The following is a 27926-nucleotide window of genomic DNA, read 5'->3' as shown; positions in this document are numbered from 1 at the left end:
AAATATTATATAAGACATAAAAAGAAAGTTTCCTTATATAGCATAAATCAAAATAGAAGAAAGCATAGAGAGTGACAAGTGACAAACTTGCCAAAGTACTCATCTTGCTTTTTTTTTATTGTATGATTTAATAGGTTATATGTTCAGAGAGTGGATAGAAACAAACAATCGACATTAGATATTTTAAAATTAACTGTATTTTTTGTCACTCTAAAGTTCTCTTGATAAGAGTTGCACAAAGAATATGATAACGACAATGTGTAAAAAGAGTAAAAAATGACCATCTTTATAATTTTTTTAAAACTTTGGTCATTTATGTAATTTTTTTGAAAAAATTCAAAAAAAAAAAAAAAAAAGCTCATTTTAAAAATTAATCATAATGTTTGAATAAATAAAATAAAATAAACCCTAAACAACAAATCTCAAAAGCTCCATCAGCTTTGGCATTGCATCATGAACATTGTGGATTGGCGTCACATTTAACTCAACTGCCAGTATAAAACCTAAAGTTAGCCGGAAAACACAGTCATCGCCGGTCGCCACAGACTCCGATAAACTCCGTCGAGGTTTTCCTTTTTGTTTAACTTGTATTTCAATATTCAATTTTCATTTAAAGTTGCTGTTATCGAAGCTCTTTCTACAAATGAGTGTGCGTGCTTACATTGTTATGATAAATTGAATTGATCTTTTGAGTAAGAGATTCTTGACGATTTCTCACTGCATAAGGCAATTTTAATGAAGTTGTTATGAAGAAGAGTTCTGTTAGAGGACTTGATGCGGTTGATCGGCACTGTTTGAATATGTTATAACTTTTGTATGGCAATGAATTTTGTGAGTTTTTATTTTCGCCATGTTGTGATTCCGGTTCGGTAAGGTAGCTGCGGACAAAATTCATTCAAAATTTAAATTTCAAATAGCCGCGTCTTAACGTCGTAGTGTAACTGAATTTGAGAAAACTGCTATTTTCTGTTCGTTATCTGCAATTGACAACTAGAGGTAGAGGAAGACCTAGAAAAACGATAGATTTTGTGGTAAGGAGAGTAGATAAGATGAAGAGCAATCATATTGCTAGAGGTAGAAGAAGATTTAGAAAAACTATAAGAAAATTTATTAAGACCTTAAGATTAAGGATTTGAATAGAAACATGATCTTGGATAGAATATTATGGCGAAAGTTGATTCATGTAGCCGATTCCACTTATTGAGATAAGATTTGGTTGTTGTTGTTGTATCTCCAATTGACACGAACCAATTGGTTTTTGATTGGTTGATGTCTCACTTGTGGCTCCTTCCTAAAACCTTGTTTGTCACGTTGTATAGCATACTGAGTATAATCTCTGAATCTTACTTCCCTCAATGAGAGTGTTCAGCGAAATGAAGTATTTAATATTTATCTACATCTTATTAAAGAAGCACTTTCCCTTTTTGGGTATTTTTTTTCTGTCTAGGTTAAAATCTCATGTCTTTTGGATCTTTACTTTTCTAGGGGAAGAAGGAGATTGCAACTGAAGATGGCTGCAAGCTTTGCTTCCAGATGTTCCCGTGGTATGTTGTTTTACGTTTCCTTCTTGAGTTTCATTTTCACAACCCAATTTTTTTTTGAAAAAGAAGTTTGTATTTGACCAAAACCTGTAGTTATATCGATTTTTTCGTTCAATGAAACTTTTAAGCACATTTTGTTACAATTATTTATGTTTTATTTCTTCTAGGAGATAGCTAAGGTTAGTTTTACCTCTCCCAAGTCTTGATATGATACTTGCCACTTATTTATTAGGTTGATGTGTGTCTGCACTTATTTAATGTATACGAGAGATCTTTTAATGTTTTGTGAATTGTCTTTTATCACCCGAAGGTTATTTGTAGAATTTTCTTTGGCATGTTGAAACTTGGAGGAATTTTATTTCAATTTTGGTGTTTCTGGTGATCCTCTGTAGTTATAGAGTTCCAAATCTTGTATGGATTCGGAAAGGTTAAGTCTATGATGCAACCACAATTTTGGTTGTACTTGATGCCAGTATAGCAATTTTTATTAGTAATAGTGACTTTGATGTTGGCCCAAAGTCCAATATTACTAAAGTAAATGCTAGGAGCAGTGTTATCAAATAGCGGCGCCATGGCCGTTATGGCGGATATACATGGCGGTTTTTGAGCTCGCAACAATGGTAAATATCAGCCGATATTGCGGTTTTTTCCTCTATAACAGCGCCGCAAAGCGGCCGGTATGGCGGGATTTTGGCTCTTCTCCATGGACCGCCATCCGCAATGGACAACACTGGCTAGGAGGCATAAAAAGCCTAGAGCACAGGAAATGGTATGGCCATTGGATTCAGTTCTGTTTTCTTTAAGAATCTGCTGTCGGTCTTTCATATTCAGAAGAATTAACTAAAGTGTTTTTTCAGTATCAATTATCAAAGCAAAATTATTGTAGTAGCAAAATATTGAGGTTTGCATGGATTGGATATACATGAGTAAGTGTCGATTATTTCTATGGAAATTTCATGAGACACCTAGATACATAAACATATTCTAGAAGTTGTAGAAGTGTGAATAAGATATTCTCTGATTTTAAGGAATTTATGCTATAAGAGGAAGGGGGAAGTTGAGATTCATTCAGAAAAGTGGTTAGGGAGATTTCCCTCTGGGTCAGGAGCTTTTGCTCTGGATTAGGAGTTCGTTGAACTCTGTTTTTCTTTTCCTGTTTCTGTTTTCACCATTGTAAGAGCTTTGAGCTCACCATTTTCTAACTCGGTAATGAACAATTGCTTACCTAAATATCTGGTTTCCATCAAAACTAAATCACATTAAAATGTGTTCCATAGCAGAATTTTAGAAATTTACCATAGTAATCTTATTACATCCCCACATGTACAAAATGAGAACTTGTGTTTATGTACCTGGAAAGGGTTATGTATCCATATAGAAGGAAGCATGTATGCAGGTAAATAATGCTGTCTCCAGTACATTTTCCTCTTAGGTGAATGTTTAACATTGAATTTGCAACAGTGCATGATGGCATGTTCAAGTGTTTTCTTCTTAAAATTTGTTTCATATAGATTGTGGTGGGAACACGACCATATATTGTTGGTCTTAAGCTAAAGTTCTTCCAACTCTGGAAACACTTTTAAGGATTGTTAACACAGATTATAGGTTAGCAGCCTGAGAAGCTCCTTCGCCCTACTTTCATTAGCTTTGTTTAGGGGAATGAACTAAACTACCTTGATATTATTATGCTTTATGTACAATCGTATTCTGCATTCCTGCTTCTTTTTCTTAAAATCCATTTTATACAGCTCAAAATAATTTCATGCCCAAGGTTCTTCTGCATTACATTACAACTACACAATGTACCTTATGTATGCTAGCACTTTTTCTTGAATAATTGTATCCGTTGTATAATTTATGGCAATAGAGGGAACTTAGGGACCGCAAAAATCAAGAGGCAAGGTCTATATTCCACTTTTGTAAACTTTCACTGGCAACCAGATACAATTTCTAGACACCTATTACTTTGAACAAATTCAATACAACCACAACCAAGCGATATCCCCCTAAGTGGGGTCGGCTACACGGATAAACCTCTGCCATAACGTTCTATCCAAGACTATGTTTCTATCTATATCATTAATCTCGAGATCTTTCTTAATAACTTTTCTTATAGTTTTCCAGGTCTTCCTCTACCTCTAGTTGTTTGACTCGTTTCCATCTGATCTACTCTCATTTTCACAGAACTTACTGATTTTTTCTCTACATGCCCAAATCACCTAAGTCTACACCATCTTTTCTACTATAGGTGCTACCCTAACACTTTCTCTAATACTGTCATTTCTAATCTTATCTAGTCTAATCTAGTCTTACCACACATCCAACGCAGCATTCTCATCTCTGCTATACTTACTTTATTCTCACGTTGATTCTTAACCGTACAATAACACATGTCTTTGTAGTCTGAAATTTTTTTCTCTCCAGCTTGAGGGGTATCTGTGTCATAAATGTATATACCCACACACTCTTTCTTTCATATGTGTCTTATCTATTAAGTATCAATGTGTTTAATATCTAATTGTCCTATCATCTTGGTAGATAATAATACTTCATAGCAATCCTGTTTTAAATATGACAACCGCATTAGTTACCATACTTTGATTTAAAGTTGGCAAGTTGAAGGTCTCAAGTTTACGGTTTCAACATTTCTTATTGATTCTCATTTTACTAATTAGATATCAATGTGTTTAATATCTAATTGTCCTATCATCTCTGTTTCATGTGTTGAAAAACCAAACTAGCGGGTCGTTCTCTGTTTGGTGGATTAAGCAACAGTTCTCCTGGCCTATTTACAACGTCGCATGAGATGACATGCAGCAATTATTTTTCTCAGGTAATGATATGCATCAGTTGCACAATCATGTTTTAGTTATTATAATTTCCTTAACACATGTTCTTAAAATGAGTCACAAATTCATTCTTCCACATACTTATGATTCTCTCTTGAAGTCAAAAAACCGGTTACCTTTTTTGCAGCAACAACGAACGTTCATACAAATGAGAACGGTTCTGAAGGTTGTGGATAATTCCGGGGCTAAAAAAGTGATGTGCATACACGCATTGAAAGGGAAGAAAGGAGCAAGATTAGGTGATATGATAAAAGCATCGGTGAAGGAAGCACATCCTAATGGAAAAGTGAAGAAGGGATCGACCGTCTTCGCCGTAGTTGTTCGCGCAGCAATGCCAAAGGGTAGATGTGATGGAAGTGAGGTGAAGTTTGATGACAATGCTGTGGTGCTTGTTGACAAGCAAGGACAACCTATTGGGACAAGGGTTTTTGGACCAGTTCCTCATGAACTCAGGCAGAAGAAGCATGTCAAAATCCTTACCTTAGCTGGGCATATCGCGTAGATGAAGAAAAAAACATCATCCTCAAATTTTATTGTGGAATCTAATGTCACTTCTATTCTATCATTCATCTAATTAATTTTATGGCTTTTCATATTTTAATTAATATTCACTTGACCAAGTGATTCGGAATGTGACATCATCAAAAAGTGTCTACTCAACCCAACTTGAGGGAAAAGTGAGCGGAAACCTTATAGTAATTTAATTTAATGCAACATATTGACATGACGCAGTATAGTTTTAAACAATGATTATTTTTAGGGGTGAAGAATATAGAAGATTTCAACGAATCACTATTATGTAAATAGAAATGGAGGGTGTTGCTGGAAAAGGAAGCAATTTGAGAAGATTTATTAAGGCTCAGGTATGGACAGGTTAATGTGTTGTTGAAAGCTTGTAGGTGGAACCATTCATAGGGTCCAACTTCTGTTTTTTCAACCTCATTTTCCAAGTCAGGAGTACATGATGTTGTAGGAGTTGCCACCATCAATAAGTACTTTAGAGATGTCAAAGTTACCGATCGTGGTCGTTATCACAGTTAGCGATCGTGGTCGTTATTACCGATCGTGGTCGTTATCACAGTTAGCGATCGTGGTCGTTATCACTAAAGGAAAGATCTTATTCGGAATTCTTTCTATTTTCTTGTTGTCACGGAGATTGGCCTCTCTGACCTTTTGGTCAAAGTGCTCTCGTCCTTCTCGCTGACAACAATCAACTTAATGATATTCCTTTTCACTGTCTAGAGGGATTCCTCTCCCTTGGAGCACCACCATTGATGAAAGACCTATAACCAAGGGTTATGGAAGGTGATAATTAAGGTAAGGAATATTAATATTACTTACGTTAAAACGAATATATTAATCACAAGTTAATACTAAAGCACATACAATCCCCTTCTTGTAAAACACCCATTTCTTTATGTTGTATATACCTAACCTTTATGGATCTTTCTTTTCATATGAGAAAAGAAGACGTTTGTGTCATCTTCTAAACATTCTTTGCTTCTTTCATCAACTATTATAGTACATATATAAAATAGCCTTGTTGCAATATATCTAGTTCAAACATAAAACTCAAATTTCACAATATATCTACTAATCACCAAAGATCTGAATAACTCAAACTCCTACATCATGGGGGTCCTTGCAAGTATGGCAAGAAATTTGGATACAATAATAGGGTACATGCTTTCGTAAAACTCCATTTCTCTTATTTTTTAGTCATTTTTTTCTGTCAAAATTTTAGTTTGTAAATAATTTATTTTTCTAACAGTCATATTAATAATAGAGTATTTTTCTATTTAATATATTTTACTTCTTTTCTTTTTCTCTTTTGTAATATATTATCAAATTATTACTTTTCCTCATTACACATGTAATTAACATTCTACTTTTGTGTGTGTGTATATATATCAGGCCCGGAGTAATGCTTCTTTTTCCATTGTAAGTATAAATGGAAAACATTACTATATATCAATAACTTTAATTTTATTTGTAGCTATGATTAGAGGATTTTAACTTAAAATTTTAGCAATATATAACAGATACTCATCAATGAGGGCGATTGAGAGTCCTTCAACCTTAGATGATCAGCAGTGGCTAACATATTGGGTTTTATACTCCTTCATAACCCTCTTTGAGCTTTCATTTTACAAGATCTTACCATGGTAAGTAAATAACAAAACATATTAAATTTTTCTATTACATATTTTTGTTTTGAAAAAATTAACAATTTTTTTTGATAAAAGTTTCAAATAAAAATTGATTTAAAAAACTATTCTTAAAATATTATTTTAAGTATTTTATTATCTTACTATAATTTTTTATATTAAAATTTCAAAAAATATATTTAAAATTTAAGTTATTTTAAATAATTTTTCATAAAAATCATCTTTGAAATATATATATTTAAAAAAAAAGGTCATAATTTCAACTATATTTTAATCTTCAATAATATATAGTTCTTTTACATGATGTCAAAATTAATCTTTTAATTTATAAAAAATAAATTCAAAAAAACTTTTAATATTTAAAAAAATATTTTTCATTAAAAATATTTTTCTAAATTTAAAACAAATGGAGCCTAAATAAATGATTAAATATGCTTTTAGTTTAAAAACAAAATGTTGAAGTTTACTTGGACTAAAAACAATATTATATACTTGAACTAAAACCCAAATGTTGATATTTTTAATTTTTTTTTGAATCCTTTTATTACTATTATATATAAATCCAAAATTATATACTTCACCCTAAAATAAATATTTAATACATTTTTTAGAGAAGCTAATAATTTGTTTTTGGTAATGTAAAAGGTTTCCCATTTGGCCATACATGAAGCTTGTGTTTTGTATGTGGCTGGTATTACCAATGTTCAATGGAGCTTCATTTCTATATGAGAATTATGTGAGACAATATGTAAAAAATATAGGAAATTATGGAGGTTTCAATAAGTATCAAGAGGAACAAAAGAAAGTCCTTCAAATGATTAGCTTGGATGCAAGAAAAGCTGTTGAACGTTACATAGATAGATTTGGACCTGATGCATTTGAGAGAGTAATCAAAGTGGTATATATATATTCTATAAAACAATTGTAACTATATTTATTAACTTTTTTTTTTAATATTGTTTTGTAACATTTTTTATTTATGTATATGCTTGATTTGCAGGCTGAGAAAGAAGCAAGGAAGCACTAAAGATTGGTCTTAAAAAAAGGATATTTTAATAACATGTCATTTGAGATTGTTTAATGACTCGCGAGTTTCAGAATTGTCTATAATCAAAATATAATGACATCAATCTTGAGGTTTAGATACTTGAAATTATATATGATATAATGATGTTAGATAGATGGTACTTGTTTGAAAAATGTTACTTCATCCGTCTCACAATAGCTATTTTCTTTGAAATTTTCACATTTAAAAAAAAATTAATTATGTTGATTTCAATGATATAATGAGTTTCATTTACTAAAATAATCTTATTAATAATAGATAGTTGAGTACTTAAATGAACTAAAATACAATAAATAAGGGTAAGTTAGTAGAAAGAAATAATAAATATCACATTGGTATTCCAAATGGACAAATTAAAAATAGGAAATAAGACACCTATTGTGAGACAGAGGGAGTACATATTAGATTTTTCTAATAGCAAATTAAAAATAATATATTAAGAAATAAAAAAAATAATAAAAATACAAAAAAGACCGAGAGCACATCAGTTCACTAAATTAACAAAATCAACTAAAGTCCGAACACTAAAACCAAAAAAATTCCACAAAGAAGGCTAGTCCCCCCCTAAACAGTTGAGCAGGTCTTTCTCTCAGTCAATCAGAAAAATGACAAAACCTTAAGTATGTGCATAAAACCACTTCTGTGCCAAACTATTCATCGAAGACACTCTGTGATTAAAAGTCAAGCGAACCTATCTAAAACAAATTTATTCTACATATTTCAAATAACCTAGACCCCAAAGTGCTAGATCGAGACTAGACCTTTGGATGCCAACTTCCCCTTCCCTAAACTCAAAAACCATTAAAACACTCTTAAGATAGTTCTAGGAAAAGGCCCTGGTCTCCCCAACCACCTAAGCACCCAATACCAAATGAAAGAAGCAACCTCGCACAGCACAAGCAGGTGGTCAACCGACTCCACTTGACCACCACACAAGGCACACCCCACACCACTACCTTTCAACGCAATTTGACACCTAAGAAGATTTTGCCTAGTCAGCAATCTATTATGAATCAACTGCCAAGAGACTCACAACCACTTTAGAAGACGCCAAGCTCTTAAAATCATAGAAACCCCCTGGAGCATCACAACAGGCCTATTCTCTATCAGACCGATCAGAGAAGTTATGTAATTGTAAGCGGATTTCACTGAGAAGCCATCGCAATCGAATTCAACTCATTCCTTCACGAATATAAAAGGAATATTTGGATGTATATTCCTTTCTTCCTCGAGTACTTCTACACAAGTCGTATAGATTGCCTTTCGAGTGTTTATTATCTTTGAAGAATCTCGACTCGATTTATATCAAACCTCTTTTTACATTAAAAAACTAGATGAAAAAGGATTAATTGGGTGTAGGCATATTTCTTCCCCGAGTATTCAGATACAAGCTCTATTGCTTGCCTTTCGGATGCTCGTCTTTCGTTCAAAAATACAATAATTGACCGAATTTAGTGCATTCTTTTGTGGGAGAAAAATGAATAATTGGATGTATATCCCTTTTTTCCCTGAGCATTCAGATATAAGTCATGTAACCTGCCTTTCAGATGCTTGTCTTATGCTAAGAAATCGTGACTCAATTCGTCTCACATATTTTCTAAATAAAATCAAATGAAAAAGGACTAATTGAATGTATATCCATTCCCCCCCTAAGTATTTGGATACAAGTCGTATATCTTTCCCTTCGAATGCTCGTAATCCACCTAAAAATAACTTCAACCAATCAATGAACTTTTTCCGACTCAACGCGACCAATTTTTTTCCATAAATGAACGGTGTTTTATCCATTTCAACATGAAGCACAAAAAAAACACTTATTTCCTCCCATGCCCGAGTAGCAAGCAACGTTTTCTACTCGAATGCAATCAAAACATGATACATTCAGATGCGAACCACAAGCAACATTCATTTCTCCCATGCGTAAGTAGAAAACAACGTTTTACCACTCGAAAGCAATCAAAATATCTTTCACTAAAAACAACCAACAAAAAAACATTTGCTACCCAAAATTACATAGCTTTGAGTTCCCCATCGCACATGAGGATACGTAGGAGCGAGATTCAATGTCTCGCAAGCACCCTAATTAAAACAAAAACTATTTTCCCCTTTATTTCTTTTTGTAAATATGTCGTAATAATTAGAAAAATCAAATACCTTAGACTAACACTCTTATTCACAAAACTAATTAAGCGGTTTCCGTTGGTTACAACAGATGTCGCGGGGTGCTAATACCTTTTCCATGCATAATCAACTCCCGAACCTGAATTTGGTTACGATGGCCATATTTTTGTTCTTTTACGGTTTTATCAATGTTTCCCATTTTAAAAAATAAACTTCAGTGAAGACTTCATTGAGTTTCGAACGTACATTCACATAAAGAAAGACCCCAATATAGAAATACTCTCTCACATTGAGCTCTGAAAATTGTTGACCCAACAAAGAATTACAATAAATTTAAACCCAAACAATATTATGACACTTAAAATCAAATAAAAAAATTAACATTATTAAAAAAAATTATAAGATGTATGATCAAAATCAAAAGATTTCTTTTAACAACATCAACAATTTTCAAAAACTAACCATTAAAAATACCATTAAAAATATTTTAGTACCTTTTATTTGTGGTCACATGTTTGATCTCTCACTCTCATATATGGACAATACTTGGTTGGAAGGGAGGAAACCATATTGTGTATCAAACAGGTTTCCCAAAAACTATTAATCATTGTTAAACCATGATGGATACTTTGTACCTATAACATGATTAAACAAAAGAACATGTCTATAATTTAATTTTTCTATATAATTCATAAATTTTATATTTGTAAAAAGTTTAAAGGACAAATACAACAATTTAAAAGGTAAATTAAGAATAAAATCACATTCAAAATAAGTTTTAAATTTACATAATAAGTCTTAAAGTTTAGCTAAATTATATTTGTTCTTCTCAAAATAAACAAGTCTAAAAATATCAAAATTGATGAAATTGATTGAAAATATACATGTTGTTATTCTTTATGGCAGAGTATGGTTGTAGATGAAGACAATAAAAATTAATATATTATTTTCAATCAAGGTGGAGATTGTTGGTTTTGGTTGAAAATATATATGTTGAAGAAGTCTCACACTGCTTAGTTTTGTGAAGGAAGAGATAGTCCAAGACTATATATAGGATTCAAGTTTTCTTTACAAGATGCACCAGTCAAAAGCGCTTTAAGCCTGTATTTGACTTTCTTTAGTGTTGTGAGATGTAGTTAAATATTTTCTTTGGAGGGTGTGGGTGTACTGGGAGCCTGGGTTAGTTGAGAGTATATTATGTGTTGTAACAATTTTCACATAGTGTTGTTTTCTGGTTGTCTATTGACAACGATCATAGTTTTTTCTCCGATTTTGGAGTTTCCACGTTATATTCTTGTGTTGTGATTGTGTTCCTCTTTTTTCTCTATGCTTTGTTTGTTTTTTCCTAACAACTGGTATCAGAGCTTTTGGTTCCATCCGAGAATAAGTGTTCTTAGTATGCTCTGTGGTTGTAGATTTGTCTGATCTTCCACATCAAAAAAGAAGGTGGTGATGCAAAAGATTTTTTGAGCTGTAGTCACATGTTCTGTTATGCAGTTTGGGCTAGAGAGAACTGATGGAAGAATTGTTTTTGACTTGTGGAAATTTCAAGTCAAAGATGTGTTCATAATATCAAATTTACACAAGGTGTGAGATTATATTTATGGGAAGAGCTTCCTACCAACATGGAAGTTTCACCATAAAGTTTCAACCTGGTTTTCGACATGTAAAATTATTGAAGTGGTATAATTTCAAGTGAAGTATACTCTTCTTTAGGTGGAGTATGATAGTTTTTAAATATATGATTGTCGGTGAAGACAATGTGAAATTTTTTGGAGTGGTGTAGCTTCAAGTGACTATATTCTTTATGGTGGAGTATGATTGTCGGTAAAGACAATGAAAGTTGATGTATTATTTTCAATCAAGGTGGATATTGATGAGATTGGTTGAAAATATACATGTTGATCCTCTTTATGGTGGAGTATGATTGTCGGTGAAGACAATGAAAGTTAATGTATTATTTTTAATCAAGGTGGAGACTGTTGGTTTTGGTTGAAAATATATATATGTTGAAGAAGTCCAACATTTCTTAGTTTTGTGAAAGAAGAGAGAGTCCAAGGCTATATTTAGGATTCAAGTTTTTCTTTACGAGATGCACCAGTCGAAAGCACTTTAAGCTTGTATTTAACTTTCTTTGTTCTCTTATGCTCTTGTATTAGAGTGTTGTGAGATGTAGTTAAATATTTGTTTTGGAGGGTGTGAGTTTACTGGGGGTCTGGGCTAGTAAAGGGTATATTATGTGTTGTAACAATTTTCATATAGTATTATTCTCTGGTTGTCTATTGACAACAGCCATGGTTTTTTCTCCAGTTTTGGAGTTTCCACGTTATGTTATTGTGTTGTGATTGTGTTCCTCCCTTTTTATCTATGTTTGTTATTTTCCTCAAAAAACTAACCATCAAAAATATTTGAGTACATTTTATTAGTGGTCACGAGTTTGATCTCTAACTCTCATTAATGGACAATATTTGGTTGGAAGGGAAGAAACCATATTGTGTATCTAACAGGTTCCCCAATGTCACTACCGCGAAAATTAACAGAGTCGCCACTAACATATTTATCCTGAAAAGGAAGGGAATGTCACCAAACCACGAAACAAAACAACGGTCTCACGACCAGAGAAAAGGGTAAGGGAGTCGGTTACGCGAGGGGAAGGTATTAGCACCCCTCACGCCCATCGTACTCGATGGTATCCACGCTTGTGTCTAAAACTATGGGTGTGTAAGTAAAATGCGCTAATCTGGACTAAAATGCATGTAAAATGTAGGGAAAAGAAAGAGTTATACTCGCACGGGCCCTACCATGCTGCCTACGTATCCTTTTTGAGGAATCAGAGGTACCGTAGCTCGGCTAACTAATTTTTGTTTGTTTTGTGTTTTTTAGGTGAACGAGTTACATTCGCACTCCGCTGCTCGACCTTTGGAGTCTTACGCTTGGGAATGGAGTGGAAATAACAAGCTCTTAAGAAAATAAAATCAAAGAGTTTGGTTTGTGTTTTAAAGAATGCATGAGGAAAACCTAAACTAAGGGGGGAAAGCTTTCTACCTATGTTATCATACAAAGGGTACAAGACTAAACTAACCTAATAACCTGTGGGGAAAAGAGAATGCAAACAAAAGTATCACACAAACGAGCTCCGCTCGTAAAGCAAACAAAACCACCGACGCAAGCCGAGTAGAAGAAAAGCGGTCCCGCCATAGCCAAGGGAAGCGGATCACCCGAGTCAACCAAGCATTAGACCTCACGAAAATGATCGGGCCATAGACAAGAGGAGCGAGTCCCTCTCAGCAACCAAGCCGTCACAGATCCCAAAGGAAAATGGTGCGTGCGTACACCGAGCATCAACGTCGGTGAACGTGAGCTATAGGAAATGCAGGGGTTTGATTGCATGAACCATTTTCTTGACATACTCGATAACAAGATCTTGTGCTTGTTCAGAAGCAAGCAACGCGTAAAGTGCGCTTACTGAACGGACTCGATGAGACTGGGCGGGGGTTGATTGCTAACCCTTTCCGCATGCCTTCCATGAGGACTTATCGGAGTGCCTTTAAAGGTCTTATTACACCGTGACTCCCTGCCGCAAAGCAAAAATATAAACACACCAACAAAAACAGAGCCTCTTTCGAGGGCTTGGCGAGATGAATGCCTAAGTCCTACTTCTCATGTTATAGGATGATGCGAAAAGCGGTAAAGTGCGAGAAAGATAAAATGAAACGGGATCAATACCAAACGGATTATAATCCATAAACTGCAGCAGAATAAGAAAGAAAACCAGAGATCCCGCAAGCGAGCTAGCAATGCAATAGTAAATAGTCAGCACACCGATTAGCCATGTAAGCAAACAAGGGTCGACGTCGTGAAAATAAATCACGCATCGATGTATGCGTCTAGCATAATCACAATACACATGCAAGAGGAACAAGCAAACCAAGCAAGCAGATATAAAGTAAGAGAAACGTGTCTCCAAGATGAGAACACGACACAAGTGAATGAAATTGTGTCCCGCAAATAAAGCAGAACACTCAAGTGATGAGCGTCGATCGGTGACTAACCAAATGCCTAGCTTGCACACTAGCACACAAGTTAGAGATAACAAACATCACAATCGGAATTGCGTTATTACTATAAACCAAAAAGAAATGGACAAGTAATATAAACATGAAATGGACGATGAAACGTCACAGAGAAAACAAACATGAATGATCTACAAATTAATGAAAACCAAACATTTAACTAGGTAGTACATTTCACAAGCTTTCCAACGATATAAAGAACATGCAAAATGGAGCTACGAGCAAAAAGTTACAAAAGATTGAAGTTAGAAAAGAAAAGAGAAAAAAAAACAAGCAAGGGAACCGGTTCCCCTATATGGGAACCTGGGTTCCAGCACACAATCACACACAGGAACCGGTTCCCCCAGATTGGGAACCGAGTTCCAGGACATTCTGCCCAAGTCACGAACCAAAGAAAACAAGCAGGAACCGGTTCCCCCAAACTGGGAACCGAGTTCCAGATACTTCTGCCAGCCAAGAACGCAACAAAAACAACTGGGAACCGATTCCCCAAAACTGGGAACCGAGTTCCGGAGCACACTTCCAGTCACGAAATTGTCTTAGATTGAGTGGGAACCTGTTCCTCCACTTTGGGAACCGGGTTCCCCTGTAGGAAAACCAAATTTTATCATTTTTAATAGGTTGGGAACCACTCCCACTCAGTCTAAACCAATGCCAATTCGAAAGTACCATGAAAACCCATCAAAATGTATGCAATGCACCATGAAACACAAGCAAAATCAAGGCACAATATCAAGGTATTTAGCAATAGTAAACACATATGCACAATGCAAACCAAACATCAACGCGAGGCACGTTATTAGCAACAAGCGACAAAAATTGAGCAACAAATCAACAAAGCCAAGCATGCACCGATTCCATTAATTGAACATAACAACAACATCTTGATGAATGATAGCCATGGATCCACCAATCAAATAAACCTAATTCCAACAATTATGCCAAGTGCGATGCGTCATCCAATTCCACATTCCAATATCACCACCAACAATTACATCAACGCAACAACGACAACAAGAATTGACACATGCAAAAGTGATCAAGCCACAAAACATAATCGAGTCATGACCTAAGCATCAAGCAAGGCAATTATCAAGCAAAAGTTTACCGCATGCATTTGTACAAACACCTTGAGTGCACATAAGTCACATCAATGAATTTCAACAATTAAACGCACAAAACCAATAACAATTCATAGATCCAAAGCACAAATGTTATAATCCATCATCCGACGCGCGAACACGAATGCGACACGAACGCGAACACGAAGCGAAGTCAAAACGCGAATCCCAAGGGAGAGGAGAGAGAGGCGCGCGAGATGTGTAGAGAGAAGGAGAAGAAATTCGATCCGATCTTACTTTTTCAATCCATGTTGTTCTTGATCTTGATGAAAATTGATGAATATTGATGAAAGTTTTATGTGATTTGTGGTTTTTGATCTTTGGGAAATGAGAGAGAATTGAGAGAAAGTGTTTTTGATCTTTTGGGTGAAATTGAAGTTATGAGAGAAAAAGAGGGAAAATGACTTATATAGTGTGAGTGGTGAAATGTCCAAAACGTCCTTAATTATCTCTTTTTGGCTTGTTTTCGAGGAAATGCGATTTGGTGTGAAGTTCGAAAACGGGACCAACGTCAACTCAAGGATGACTAAATTTGTGGATCGTAGCCGCGATAATCGTCTCAATCCGATAAGCGGTGAAGAAATTACGTGCGTTTGAATGACGAGAAACGCTGATTCATCTGGCGCGACTGTACAGAATTTTGTGAGTACCGCTCAAAGAACTCGATAAAACTCCATCTTCGGGTTGAAATCTGAACAAGCATGTGTGACGATGAATCGAAGCTAACAAAATTTCTGAGAGAATTTCGTTGGAATGGACTTAATATGATAAAAATCGAGGAAGTTATGAATTTTCAAACTTGTCGCGACACACCCGAAAACACACTTTTTACTGAAAAATCACGACGCTCTTCAAAATGCTGGGCATTTTCAGTGCATAATTGGTCGGCGGCCTGAACATATGAAATTTCAAGGATAATGGCACGGAGCTTCAGTTAAAATTTCGAGCGAATCCGACAAGAGGATCATGAGATATGAATTTCCTAAGGCCCAAAAACCTACATTCAGTACCATTTTTCACTGCGAACGCTCCAGTAATTTGCTAATTCGACCCCCTTCCTTAAAGAATTGGTTTATGAGCCAAACACGAAAGTTGTAGGGAATGTCGAAACAGTCCCGACCTCGTGGTAACCAAGCTCATAATACCCTCCAGCTAAGACTTAGGAATTTCTTCGTATTTTCACCGTATAAACCAATCTTTGCGTCACATTTCCTTAAAACCATGAAAACTCTTTTTTATTTTTCATCCATTTTTGAATAACGAAATAAACGTCTTTTATAACTTATAGCTCAACTAAAGAGGGCAAATTTTGGGGTGCAACATCAACAACTATTAATGATTGTTAAATTACGATGGATACTTTGTACCTATAACATGATTAAACAAAATAACATGCCTATAATTTAATTTTTCTATATAATTCATAAATTTTATATTTGTAAAAAGTTTAAAGGACAAATACAATGATTTAAAAAGTAAGTTAAGAATAACATCACATACAAAATAAGTTTTAAATTTACATAATAAGTCTTAAAGTTTAGCTAAATTATATTTTTTAATCTCAAAATAAATGATAAGTGCCAAGGTGTAGTTATTTTTGTATATAGTTTTACGGCACATCTCGTCTCTTTTTCCTTAACTTGTGCATGAATGTGTACAGTTTCGTTATGTTTGTACATATTATGTATTCTTTGAGTTTTCGATTAATTTATGTAACATTTGATAGTTTTTTATTCATTTTTTAGGTATTGATGCGAATTTGGAGCATGAGCAATAAAGTGTCGAAGACACTGCTTCAAACGCGCAATTTTGAGCAATTCTTCAACGAATAAGGCTAAAAAAAATATCATAAAAGTCATAAAGTTTGTTGATATTTAGTCATTGTTAGATAGGAAATTGAATAAGCTTTCCAACGCTTCGAACTGAGCGCAAATCAAAGTTACGGTTCTCAAGTTATGGCCAAAATAAGATTTTATGTTCTGGTGTAGTTCACCAGGCGAATCTGGATTTGCCGGGCGAAAATGTATGGGCAAAAACACGTTAAAAGGGGCAAAAATCACATTTTTAAGTTATGGGTTGGGTATTTTTGAGTCCTAACACCATCAACATCATATTTTGGTATTTTGGGACTTAGAAACAACATTGAAGCTTGTATATGGATGATCCGGAGTGAATTTCTCATTGATAGGCATTGATAAACCGGGAGATTTGTAGTTCATTTCTCTTCTTCTTTGTGTATTCTTCATTTGTTGGATTATGTTTGTATATTTACTTTGAACATATGTATATTTGTTTATCTTGGTGTTGTATAAAGCTTTCTTTGCAAATCAATCTTGATGTCTTCCTTAATCTTTTTGCTTTATGTTTGAATTTGGGTTGTTTTAAACATATACCTCACAAATCTTGACTAGAGATGGATATCTATTAGTTTCTAGATTCTAGAGATAGATTTATAGCTAATAATCACTGTGAGTATCAAAGCTCAATGCCTCCGTTGTGGAATATTTCGATCAATATTTGATGATTTTAATGAGTATTATAGGTTGAGTGTGACTGATCGATAGGTTTAAGTTTGTTTTAAGTGGTGTAAATTCATGCTTGATAAGTTTTCTTCTCCAAAGAATGTATTCTTTCCTATTTATATGTTTAATTCCCGCATTTACTTTAAACTCATTCAAACCCAAACTCATAAACGCGAGACTTGTAGAACGACAATTCAGTACCACTAATCCCTGTGGAGACGATAATTTTCCAAATAAATATTTCCAAAAGTTTTATTGCTTGCCACTTTACCGCTTCAACAATAAACAAGTCTAAAAATATCAAAATAACATAATTGATTGTTCTAACACTAAAAGGACTTTGATGATCTACTCGGATTTCAGTTCTTATCTCCGTAACCTAAAAGAATAAAACCTATCATCATGAGATTCTTCTTCAACACCATTAGTAAAATGCCAAGTTACAAAAAATATAAGTTTCCAAGTTAGTGAATCAACAACAACACAAGTAAGTTCTATATTATACATAAAATCATTCAAAATAGTAATATCACATTATGTTATACAAAATTTGAAGTGCATGTCATAGTTTTAAATTGTGGTTGTCGTTGCAGGTATGGTTTCATGTGTTGCATTTACGATCATTGTGGTTGCTAGGATGCGTATTGCAGTCATTCCAGCGTAAATTTTAATTGTGTGGAGTTCGAAATACAACATTGAAAAAAACTTAATGTTCAAATTTTTAATTACACATCAAAAGTAAATTGAGTGTTGGGGTCCTTAAATTATGAGTTTTGATAAAAATATTTGAAGAAACGATGAAGGAATTGTTTGATAGAGTACCTAATGCAGTCTGATATGCGATTTTAAAACCACAGTACCTAATTGATAATATACGGTTTTGAAAAAGTGTAACATGTTTTGTAGATCTCAGGAATTCAAAGAAAGGAAAAAAGGAAAAGAAAAATATCGAATTGTTAATAAGATTTACAAATTCCATTTTTCAGCACATTTTACATCATGGCGCCAAGAAAAACATATGAAAAGAGAATTAAGATGCCCCATATATAAAGCATCATAGCTCCGTTTGGTATGCAACCAACAAAAAATAAAGGCTAACATTAAGGAATACAACTCTCATGAAGAAGTCAAAGAGATAAATCATCTATGTTTATATGCCTATGCAAGCTTACACATGCTTATAGAGTTTCCAGTCAAACATCCAGAAGCCTCAAACGCATATGTAAGCATCTAGACACCCAAAATTTGTCTAGACGCCAAGAGAAACATATGAAGAAAGAATCCAGATGCCCCATACACATATGGAAGCTTCCATATGCTCCTGACGAGTATGACAAGCATCTAAATGCGATTTCTAGTCTCTACTCCTAGTTTCCAATATTAATTTAGAAACCTCATTTTTCTCATTCATTTTTGAATTTTCAACGAAGAGAAAACCACTTTGGAGTAGAGAAAACACAGTAGGAGGTTATGTGTTAAAGATTCCTCATCACATAGTATTGTGTAATGTTTATACTTTTTCAATGTATATTGTTAGTTATGTGTCGGTAAACTCTTTAGTGCTATGGATGAGTCACTGTCATTGAATTTTGTAAATCTAAATCAATTCTTATAATACTTTAGTAGTTTATTTCCATTTTATTTATTCTTATTTTTCTTAATGCCTTCTACTTTTTGACATATTGTAAATTGAAATAAGGTTACTTGTTAGAAAGGAATTTCAACATGTAACACTTGATATGAATAATAAATAGGGTACAACATTATTCAAGGTCATACTTTTGTCCCTGATATGATTTTACCAATTTATTTCAACTCTATTTAAGTTTGTTCTTAGTATAATATTTTGTAAATACCAATCAAAAACCCTTCAATTGTCTTTTTATTCAACTTAACTTAATTTAAACTCTATAATAACACGTAGTCCATAGATCGACATTACAAAGTTCTCGATATTACTACATTGCAATGATTTGTCTGCTTGCTAAACTAACAACAAGTATACCTCTAACCTGAAGTCGTGCCACATTTCTATTTGATTTCAACTCCAGTGACCAAGTTTCTAAAGCATAAAAGATAGATGACCAAAATTCCTTTTTACCCTTGAGAACAATCAAATGTTGATATCCTTGGTTTATAGGAAAAATGTCTCAAAAAGTTGTTTTATGTGTGCATTTGTTCTAGGAACTTTATTAGCAAATAGTAATTTCTTCATTTAATATTTTTCTTTCTTGCATTTAGGTAGGTAGAGACACTAACTCAACTTCAAAGACAATATTACGTCTAAGGAGGCGTTGAGACTCCACCCTAAAAAAACCAAAAGAAACACTAAGGTTAATAATGCCTGTCCTAGGAGGAGTGGTGAAGATGTTTGAAATCACTTGATCTGGAATCACATCACAATCTAGATTAGATGAGATGCTCCTAGAAGATACCTATGACGAAGTAGGTGAAGGATAGAGTTGCTCTGGAAGAATAAAATTTTCCAACTCCCATGCATTAAAAGCATGAAATTAGGAGAAGATGGGGTGAACGAAATTCGATAGGGTGCATACAAAAATCATGTGAGTGAGAAAAGGCCCAATTCCCTCTCCATTAATACAAGAAGCCCACAAAACTAATATTGGTTGTGAAGCTTGTGGGTGGTGCTGGCACAAAATTGAACAAAATTACCATTAAAAAAATAAAAAAATAGTCATGTGAAAAAAAAGTTATAAAATGATAAAAACACACACAAACATATATTTCAGAATTCTATAATGTGGTTTCTAATTGCGGTGTAATCTTCAGCCCTGTATACAGACTACATCAACCATTGTATCAAAATAACTATAGCCCTGTATAAGTCTATCTTACTCGGTAGAAACCATCAGAATCAATTCTGGACTTTTAAAACCAATTTTAGAGTGTTGGGTATTTTCAAACTGTCTACCGCCATCATGTTTTTTCTGGTTCATAATTGATTTTTTATGAAGCTACAATTCCTAAATTCTTGAAATCAATTCTAGAAATCGATTCTTCCTTTCCATCAGTTTTTCTTTTTTGCTCTTAAATTGAACAACATCAATAACTCTCATCATCTGTTTTTTTCCCCTTTTTGTCATTTACACATTCTAAAGTAATTTTGATAAAAATATTCAAACATTTTTTCATACAAATCATTTTTGTTATGAATATATTCAAACATAAATCACTTTATATTAAACATAATTTTAACTAAAATCAATTCATTCAAAATTAATTTTTTTCAACGCAGAACCAAATACACATTTAGTTTCTACATTGTTTGTCCAATTATTTAAAAATAAAATAAAATTAAAAGTTCAACCTTCAAAATCATGATTTATTGAGATTTTAAAACAAAATATTTATTTAAATTTGAATTGTTAAAAAAAAAAGAATAATTTTGAATTGATAGCACACCATTGAACCCAAAAATAAAATTTATGAAATATGTGTTATATTGTTAAAGATACACGCCTAAGGACAAAGTACATTTTGGATCCTCTCCATCTCTTTTTCTCTCCTTCCCTCTCCTTCCTTTCTATCTCTCTCTTAATCTCACTCTCTCTCTTAAGCAAAAATAATTTTATAATGAAGAGAGAGAGAGAGAGTGGAATTAAGAGAGAGATAGAGAGGAAGGAGAGGGATGGAGAGAAAAAGAGATGGAGAGGATCCAAGTCTGAACAAAGTAATAACATAATTAGTTTAGAGTTATTCATCAGGTTGCATATCACACTAAATAATTTGAAAAACTATGAGGGATATTTTTCACTAAAAAGAGTAAGTAGATATTATTGTTCAATTTTTAGGTTTATCAATATATACTTTATTTTAGCCGCTATATAAATGTATCTTATAAATATTGTTGATATTATTTCTATTTAGATAAAAGAAACTTTAAAAATAACTTTTATCATACTTGAAATCACAAATTTTATCAAAAAGATGTATTTTAAAATTAAGTTTAATTGATATGCACAGATGTAAAGAAATTTTATACCATCAATTAATCACAACCGTTAAATTGTTTAAAATATTGATTTTAATTTTAATTTTTATTAAAGTAATAAAGTTGAGTGATCACGATGTATTGACAATCTAAAATTGTTTACACTTGTTTACACTGACAGTGTATAGAAATTAAACTCTTAAAAATTTGTCTTTAAGAAAAGCTATTCAAAATAACTTCTCATTTAATTGTTTTTTAAAATTTTGATATATAAAGTTTATGTAAAAGTGAGTTGAACAATAAATTTCACTGTAAAAATAACCCATAATCAATTCTGAAGGCAGAAGCTATGAATTCTAGTTTCAAGTTGAGTCAGTTTTGAAGACATCATCAATTCTACTTTTAACAAATCAAACACATTAAAATCACTCAGAATCAATTCTACATCTCTAAAATTGATTCTGAATCTTGTAGAAGTGGAACTAACCATACACTTAAAATTAAATAAACATTAACATTAGTAAAAAATCTATAGGATATGTATGCCCACATTCAAAAGATAACTTTTGACAGTATCAACAATCTTCGAAAACTAATGATTAAAATTTTTGAGTACCTTTTATAAGTGGTCACGAGTTTGATTTCCATCTCTGCTGTATGGAGAATATCTGGTTGGAAGGAAAGAAACCATATTGCGTATCTAACAAGTTCTTCAACAAATATTAATCATTTCTAAATAATGGTGGATACTTTGTACCTGTAACATGATTATACTAAAGAACATGCATAAAGTTTGATTTTTCTATATAAATCATAAATTTTATATTTGTAAAAATTTTCAAGGACAAATACAACAATTTTAAAAGTAAAGTAAGAATAACATCACACACAAAATAAGTGTTGAAGTTTGACTAAATTGTATTTGCTACTCCCAAAATAAATAAGTCTAAAAATATCAAAATAACATAAACAATTTTTCTGACACTAAAAAGACTCTGATGATCTATTCTAATGAAACTTCACTTCCTATCTCCGTAAGGATTTGGTGATCTACTCTGATAAAGCTCCACACCCTATCTTCGCAAGCTCTAGTAATCTACTCTGTTGAAAGCTTCACTTCCTACCTCCGCAACCTAAAACAAATAAACCAATTTCCTATCATCATGAAATTCTTCATCAACACCATTGAGAAAGTGCCAAGTTACAGAAAAATTATCCATTGTCAGATCAATGAATCAACAACTACACTAGTAAGTTCTGCATTAATGTTATTATACACATCGCCATTCAAAATAATAACATCACAATCATGTCATCTAAGAGTTAACGTGTATGTCAATAATAAAAGAATGATTCTCCCCCTTCTCCTCCTACTTATAATAATCATCACCATAAAAATGGTAACAAGAACTAAACAAGTCAAGAACATTCTCAGACTTGCAATCAAAATTAGATAGCAATGATATATAAATATTGAAACCACAAAATATATCAAAAACAAAGTTACAACTTTTTTATTCATAATACATTAATAACATAAAGATTCGATAATTAAACAATAGATTTTTTTTAATGACAAAATAATATATTAATAAAAATGGAAATACACTAAATATAAAGGAAAAGTAGAAGATAACACAAAGAGAACCAAAAGAACTATTATTTTTTTCTCTTTTGATAATTAAATGATAAAAAAAATTGAATGATCAAAAGAGCAAAAATAAAAAAAATTAAAATACAAGACTGAAGGAAAAAACCCAACCAACAGAACAACAAAACAACAGAGCAGGCTAAAAAGCTCCATAGATCAAATCTCAAACAACTAAAAATCCAATTCCATAGAAATTAGATTAGAACTCATACTATCAAAACCACAATCAATAGATCGAAAAACATCAAGAGATCATCAAAATCGCAAAATCATTACAACCATAAAATGAAGTCAAAACACTTTATCTGCTATTGATTAAAGAAAATGATATAGTTATGAAGCCAATTGTTGAAAGGAACAAGAGTGATTACATAATAATTTTAGAATAGGATTTATAAAATAAATTGCCACTTCTTAAAAATTTTCATCCCATCATTTATCAACATTATTATTCAAAAACTCACATGCATTAGAAAGTTTTAATATCATTTCATTATTCCTTTATTAGTTCTTGAACAACACTAATTGTTACTCAAATTTAAATATTCATTAATGACAAGATAACAATAGATAAAATACTTACTTGATTAGTTCTTGTACAACAAACTCAAGTCAAATTAATTATATAATCCTTCTCTGATTTCTGCAAAAAGTGAAAAGAAATTTGTAGTTGTCAAATGAAACTTAAAAATAACATATCAATTATTGAACATTATACACTCCACATAATACAATGTAAATAAACATGCTAAATTTAACAAATGGAATGATCAAATAATATGAATGTAATAAGAACAAAATTATTCATTGATTGAAAATAAAAGCACCGTCAACAAGGGATTTTAAAGTCCATCCTAAAATTTATGAACTCATTTTTTAAGAGATGCTCGCTAATTGATTCATCATTTCCATATATGTATTAGAGTTTCTTATATATGCAAATCAATCTTAAAGAATATAATGTGTTAAATGAAGAGAAAAGAGGAAAGTTATAACATTTTACATTAATAGTCAATAATTGTTAAAAGACAATAGTATTTCACATCAGTTTAAATTGCAGTCTGCAACCATAATATTGTTGATGTAATAGTCTTTTCAATCGCATCAAATTGAAATTGTGGTGTAATTTAAAATCACAACTGCTATCGCAACAACAACTACATCAAAGAATTTCTCCCATGTTTTTTAAGTTATTTTCATAAAAAAACAAAGTTTAAGAATCTAAAAAGTGAATCATTTTCTGATGTAATGGAAAATCTTAATTTTAAGTGTCTCGAAACTTTTTATTTTAAGCATCTCCAAATCAAAATATACGATATAACAATCACATTATGTGTCAAAGCAACCACATTGACCGCAATTTGATCATCTGCAATCGCATCTGTGACCACAACCACAACTTAAAACCATAATTTTTGACTAAAGACATGGCTTACCCCAATATATTTTAGGCTTAAAATAAACTTCGAAACCAAAAAACTAGGGCATAACAATTAAAAACTCAGTGACATAACTAAGATTTGGATCACATGATAACATTTTAAAAGCTTTTATTCTACCAGCTAAGGTAACAGGCCAAAAAATTTAAATTATTTTTTATTTATTTACCAATAACATAAATATTTATCTACAAATCTTTATGTTTAGGGCAAGGCTCTAACCTGGGCATTGGGATCAACCCCTAGACGACTTCTTGGAACATCAGAGGTATCAATTTCAGCTTCTCCTATGTTGCTTTCAGAATTTGCACCCACATATGGTAACTTGTGAGGATTTGTGAAATCAATAATTTCAACAGCTCGTCTCTTCCTAGAATTTGAAAATGCATGATGGCTACCCTTTATGGCAGATGGTTGATTCAAAATAGGAGTAGGTTGAACAATTGGTACATGATACACATTGGAATTCTTCAGAGAGTTTGGAGGATACATGGCCTTCATTGGATGATTGGAAGACGATGTACTAAAATTCATGTTCCATGTATTTGGAGGAAAACTACTACTTGAAATGGGCCTAAGAAGCCTTTCATGAGTTGAGGTTGAGGATGATATCCATGTTGATGGTGGTGATGATAATGGTAACCTCAAAGGTGAACTTGCATCATGATGTCCCCTTTTTCTATCATTCATTTCAGCATTGCTCAATGAAGGCTGAAAGCCGTATCCTCGAGGATTTGTTCTTCCTATAAACATCTCTTGAAAATTTGAACCAGCATTTCTTCTGTCACCGAGGCTTTGATTATGAGATATATGATTATTATTCAAAAACAACGAATTCGGATTATTCCTCAATATGTTCGTTTGTAATATTGGATTACTAGGAAGGTTCATTGGCTGAAAAACCTTCTCAGAGGAAATTTGCAACTGTGAACCCGAATGTGGTTTTATTTTAGCACCACCTTCATAATAATGCCTTCTTTTAGATTCTTCACGAACAGGAAAATCGGTTACCACAACATGTTGTTTTTCCTTCTCTGTGATGCTTCTACCAATAGAACCATCTCTACCCTTCAGACTCATTATAGGTAGACTAGAACCTGGTGAAATAACATCAGGACATTCCTTAGGAGAAACTTTGTCTTGTTTATTTTGTTTGACGAAAGGATCTCTTACATGTTTCCACTCAGAGTCAATCGGATCGAACAACTCTTGCTTTACAACGATAACATTTTCTTGGTTGAACTGATTGGAAATATTGTTCACAGGTAAACCACTATAAGAACCTCTTTTACTTGATTTCTCAGGGTGGTTCATCTTAATGTTTGACATGCCATTAAAATTCAGCTCCACATTGTTATTTCTTACTCCCTTTTTCTCCTTTTTAGGAAAGAATCGTGATTTCCCAATTGTGTATGCATCTGGCTTCAAAATTGACTGAAAAATATAAACAAGAATTAGACTTTGATATATTAACATTTTAAAATATCAACAATGAATGCTTTATTTTGGAATACTTCAATCCTAAAAGTGTAAAATTTATAATCAAGATAATTGTTTTTTAAAAATGTAAGTAATGTGATTAGCAAAATATATAAGTTGTCATTGACACATTCATAATTTATTATTTAAAAATTTAGAATAAATCAACATGATAATTATAAAACATATTAATTAAGAATAAAATTATAATATATTTTGCAATGTAAAAAATTAGTGAGAAAAAGATCTTTCTTAAAGTTATAGTTTCAATGAGTCAAATTGTATGCAAATTTTTTTAACTAGTTAGCCAAGAGAATTTAACCAAGGTCATCTTTGATGGCGTGTAGGATGGACTACAACAGAGAGCCTCAAATATTTTATAATAAAATTTTGGGTAAAAAAGACCTCATAATATATCTTCCACGGTTAAACCATAACTAAATAGGACTCCTATTTATTTTTTCATGGATCATGATTGGACCATATCTAACCAACACAAGGCCTCTAAAAGACGACCTTGAATATAACTAGTAATTATAAGAATAAAATTACAATTCACCACATTAAAGTAGACAGATTAACAGGCGAATGCGACTAACTAAACTCATTTTTCCATCCTATTTTATTCATTTTAGAATACTTCAATCTTAATTTTTGTGTGTGAGGTTATCCATTAATATTTTTAAAAATAAATTAAACAAAATTCATACCTTAGATGTAGTTAACTCTTCAACTTTAACTTCATCTTTATCTTTCTTCTTGATTTTCATATTGTGCTCCCCGTTAACGACAAAGTTGATCTTCGGTGCCACCATAAGATTTTTGTTTAATGATCGTTTCATTGGCAACTTCAGTGGAGACTCTTCCGTTGTCTCAATATCCACCGCAAGACTATTAATCTCCAATTCCTCTTTTTCTTTGTCCAAAGTCAAGCATCCTTCATTTGATTTTGACAGTTCAACATTTAATCTCTTCATCCCTTTTCTGAATTTGCTCACCATTTGTGGATCCTCATCTTCTTCGTCATCAAGTACAATAATATTTAACATGTTCTCGATCTGTGAAAGCGACGGGGAACATAATTGGGTTTTTGGAGGCCGAGGTGGTGGAGGTGGCATGGAAGGATATGTTGGAATTGGAGGAAGTGGCGGAGGGGGTGGTAGATTTATCAGCATCTGAGGTGGCGTTGGCATTGACAAATGTTTTTCCTTATCCTTTTTTTGATCTATAATATCCTCAATTTTGCGGGGCCTCGAATTTGACCTAATTGATAAATTTTCCCTAGACGCCGAAGTACCACCACCAGTAGAACATATATTTGATCTATTCAAATTTCTCACGTATCTACTACGGCGGCGACGACTTCTTGACCGTTTTGGAACAACCATCGGAGGTAGCATAGACATGATTTTATCATGTTTAAGCTCCTCCTTGTCTGGGAATGGCCAACATTCGAAAGCGTTGATGGTCCTCATCTTTTTAGTATAGTCCCTACAACAACGAATTAAAATTGGAGATTGATACAAAGTTTGTTACGCTCACACAATCATAACTAAGAAAACAAATTGAAAATGAAAATAAATAATAAATATATGGAATTGAAAATATTTATTGACTATAGATTGATACCTTATTGAGAATCCCATGATCGATGATGATACACAAAGATAATAGTTATGAAGAAATGGAAGACGGAGAAGAAAAATGGATTTTAGTGAGAGAGAGACACAGATGGTGAAGTACCATGTATGTAGAGAGAGAGAGTGTGTGTGTGTGTGTGTGTGTGTGAGGTTTTTTTTTTGAAGAAATATATATATAAGGCAAACAATAATATTTTTATTTTTATTTGTAAAAACGCATATAAAAATAAGGACGATTATCATTTTTTATTTTCTTTTACAACTCATGGGAGAAAAGGCCAGGAAGGTATCTTGTATTTTAAAA

General features: G+C 32.7%; 3 protein-coding genes across 4 annotated transcripts; 2 read left to right on the top strand and 1 right to left on the bottom strand.

Moving 5' to 3' along the window:
- The first annotated feature begins 402 nt into the window (after nt 1–402).
- On the top strand, nt 403–5117 carry LOC131662463 (large ribosomal subunit protein uL14mz-like). Its single transcript, XM_058932245.1, has 4 exons — nt 403–566; nt 1486–1544; nt 4283–4374; nt 4518–5117. Exons 2-4 carry the CDS (start codon nt 1511–1513, stop codon nt 4890–4892), a joined length of 501 nt encoding a protein of 166 aa, XP_058788228.1. The 5' UTR covers nt 403–566; nt 1486–1510; the 3' UTR covers nt 4893–5117.
- Nucleotides 5118–5150: 33 nt separating this feature from the next.
- On the top strand, nt 5151–7758 carry LOC131662464 (HVA22-like protein f). Of its 2 annotated transcripts, XM_058932247.1 has the most exons (6): nt 5151–5253; nt 5633–5707; nt 6305–6331; nt 6433–6555; nt 7204–7456; nt 7559–7758. In XM_058932247.1, the coding sequence occupies exons 3-6, from the start codon at nt 6315–6317 to the stop codon at nt 7583–7585; spliced, it is 420 nt and encodes a 139-aa protein (XP_058788230.1). In that variant the 5' UTR covers nt 5151–5253; nt 5633–5707; nt 6305–6314; the 3' UTR covers nt 7586–7758. The 2 variants fall into 2 exon arrangements, with proteins under 2 accessions (XP_058788230.1, XP_058788229.1); XM_058932246.1 differs by lacking the exon at nt 5151–5253 and having other exon boundaries at nt 5261–6069.
- A 14638-nt stretch (nt 7759–22396) lies between these two features.
- LOC131659069 (uncharacterized) lies at nt 22397–27457 on the bottom strand. The gene is made up of 4 exons (XM_058928310.1): nt 26693–27457; nt 24726–25937; nt 23648–23707; nt 22397–22546 (listed from the first exon to the last, which is right to left on the bottom strand). The coding sequence occupies exons 1-3, from the start codon at nt 27455–27457 to the stop codon at nt 23672–23674; spliced, it is 2013 nt and encodes a 670-aa protein (XP_058784293.1). The 3' UTR covers nt 22397–22546; nt 23648–23671.
- Between the last annotated feature and the right edge of the window lie 469 nt (nt 27458–27926).

This window comes from Vicia villosa, linkage group LG3 (genome assembly GCF_029867415.1).
Source record: "Vicia villosa cultivar HV-30 ecotype Madison, WI linkage group LG3, Vvil1.0, whole genome shotgun sequence".
Classification (NCBI taxonomy): domain Eukaryota; kingdom Viridiplantae; phylum Streptophyta; class Magnoliopsida; order Fabales; family Fabaceae; genus Vicia; species Vicia villosa.
This window is presented reverse-complemented; position numbering and strand designations above follow the sequence as displayed.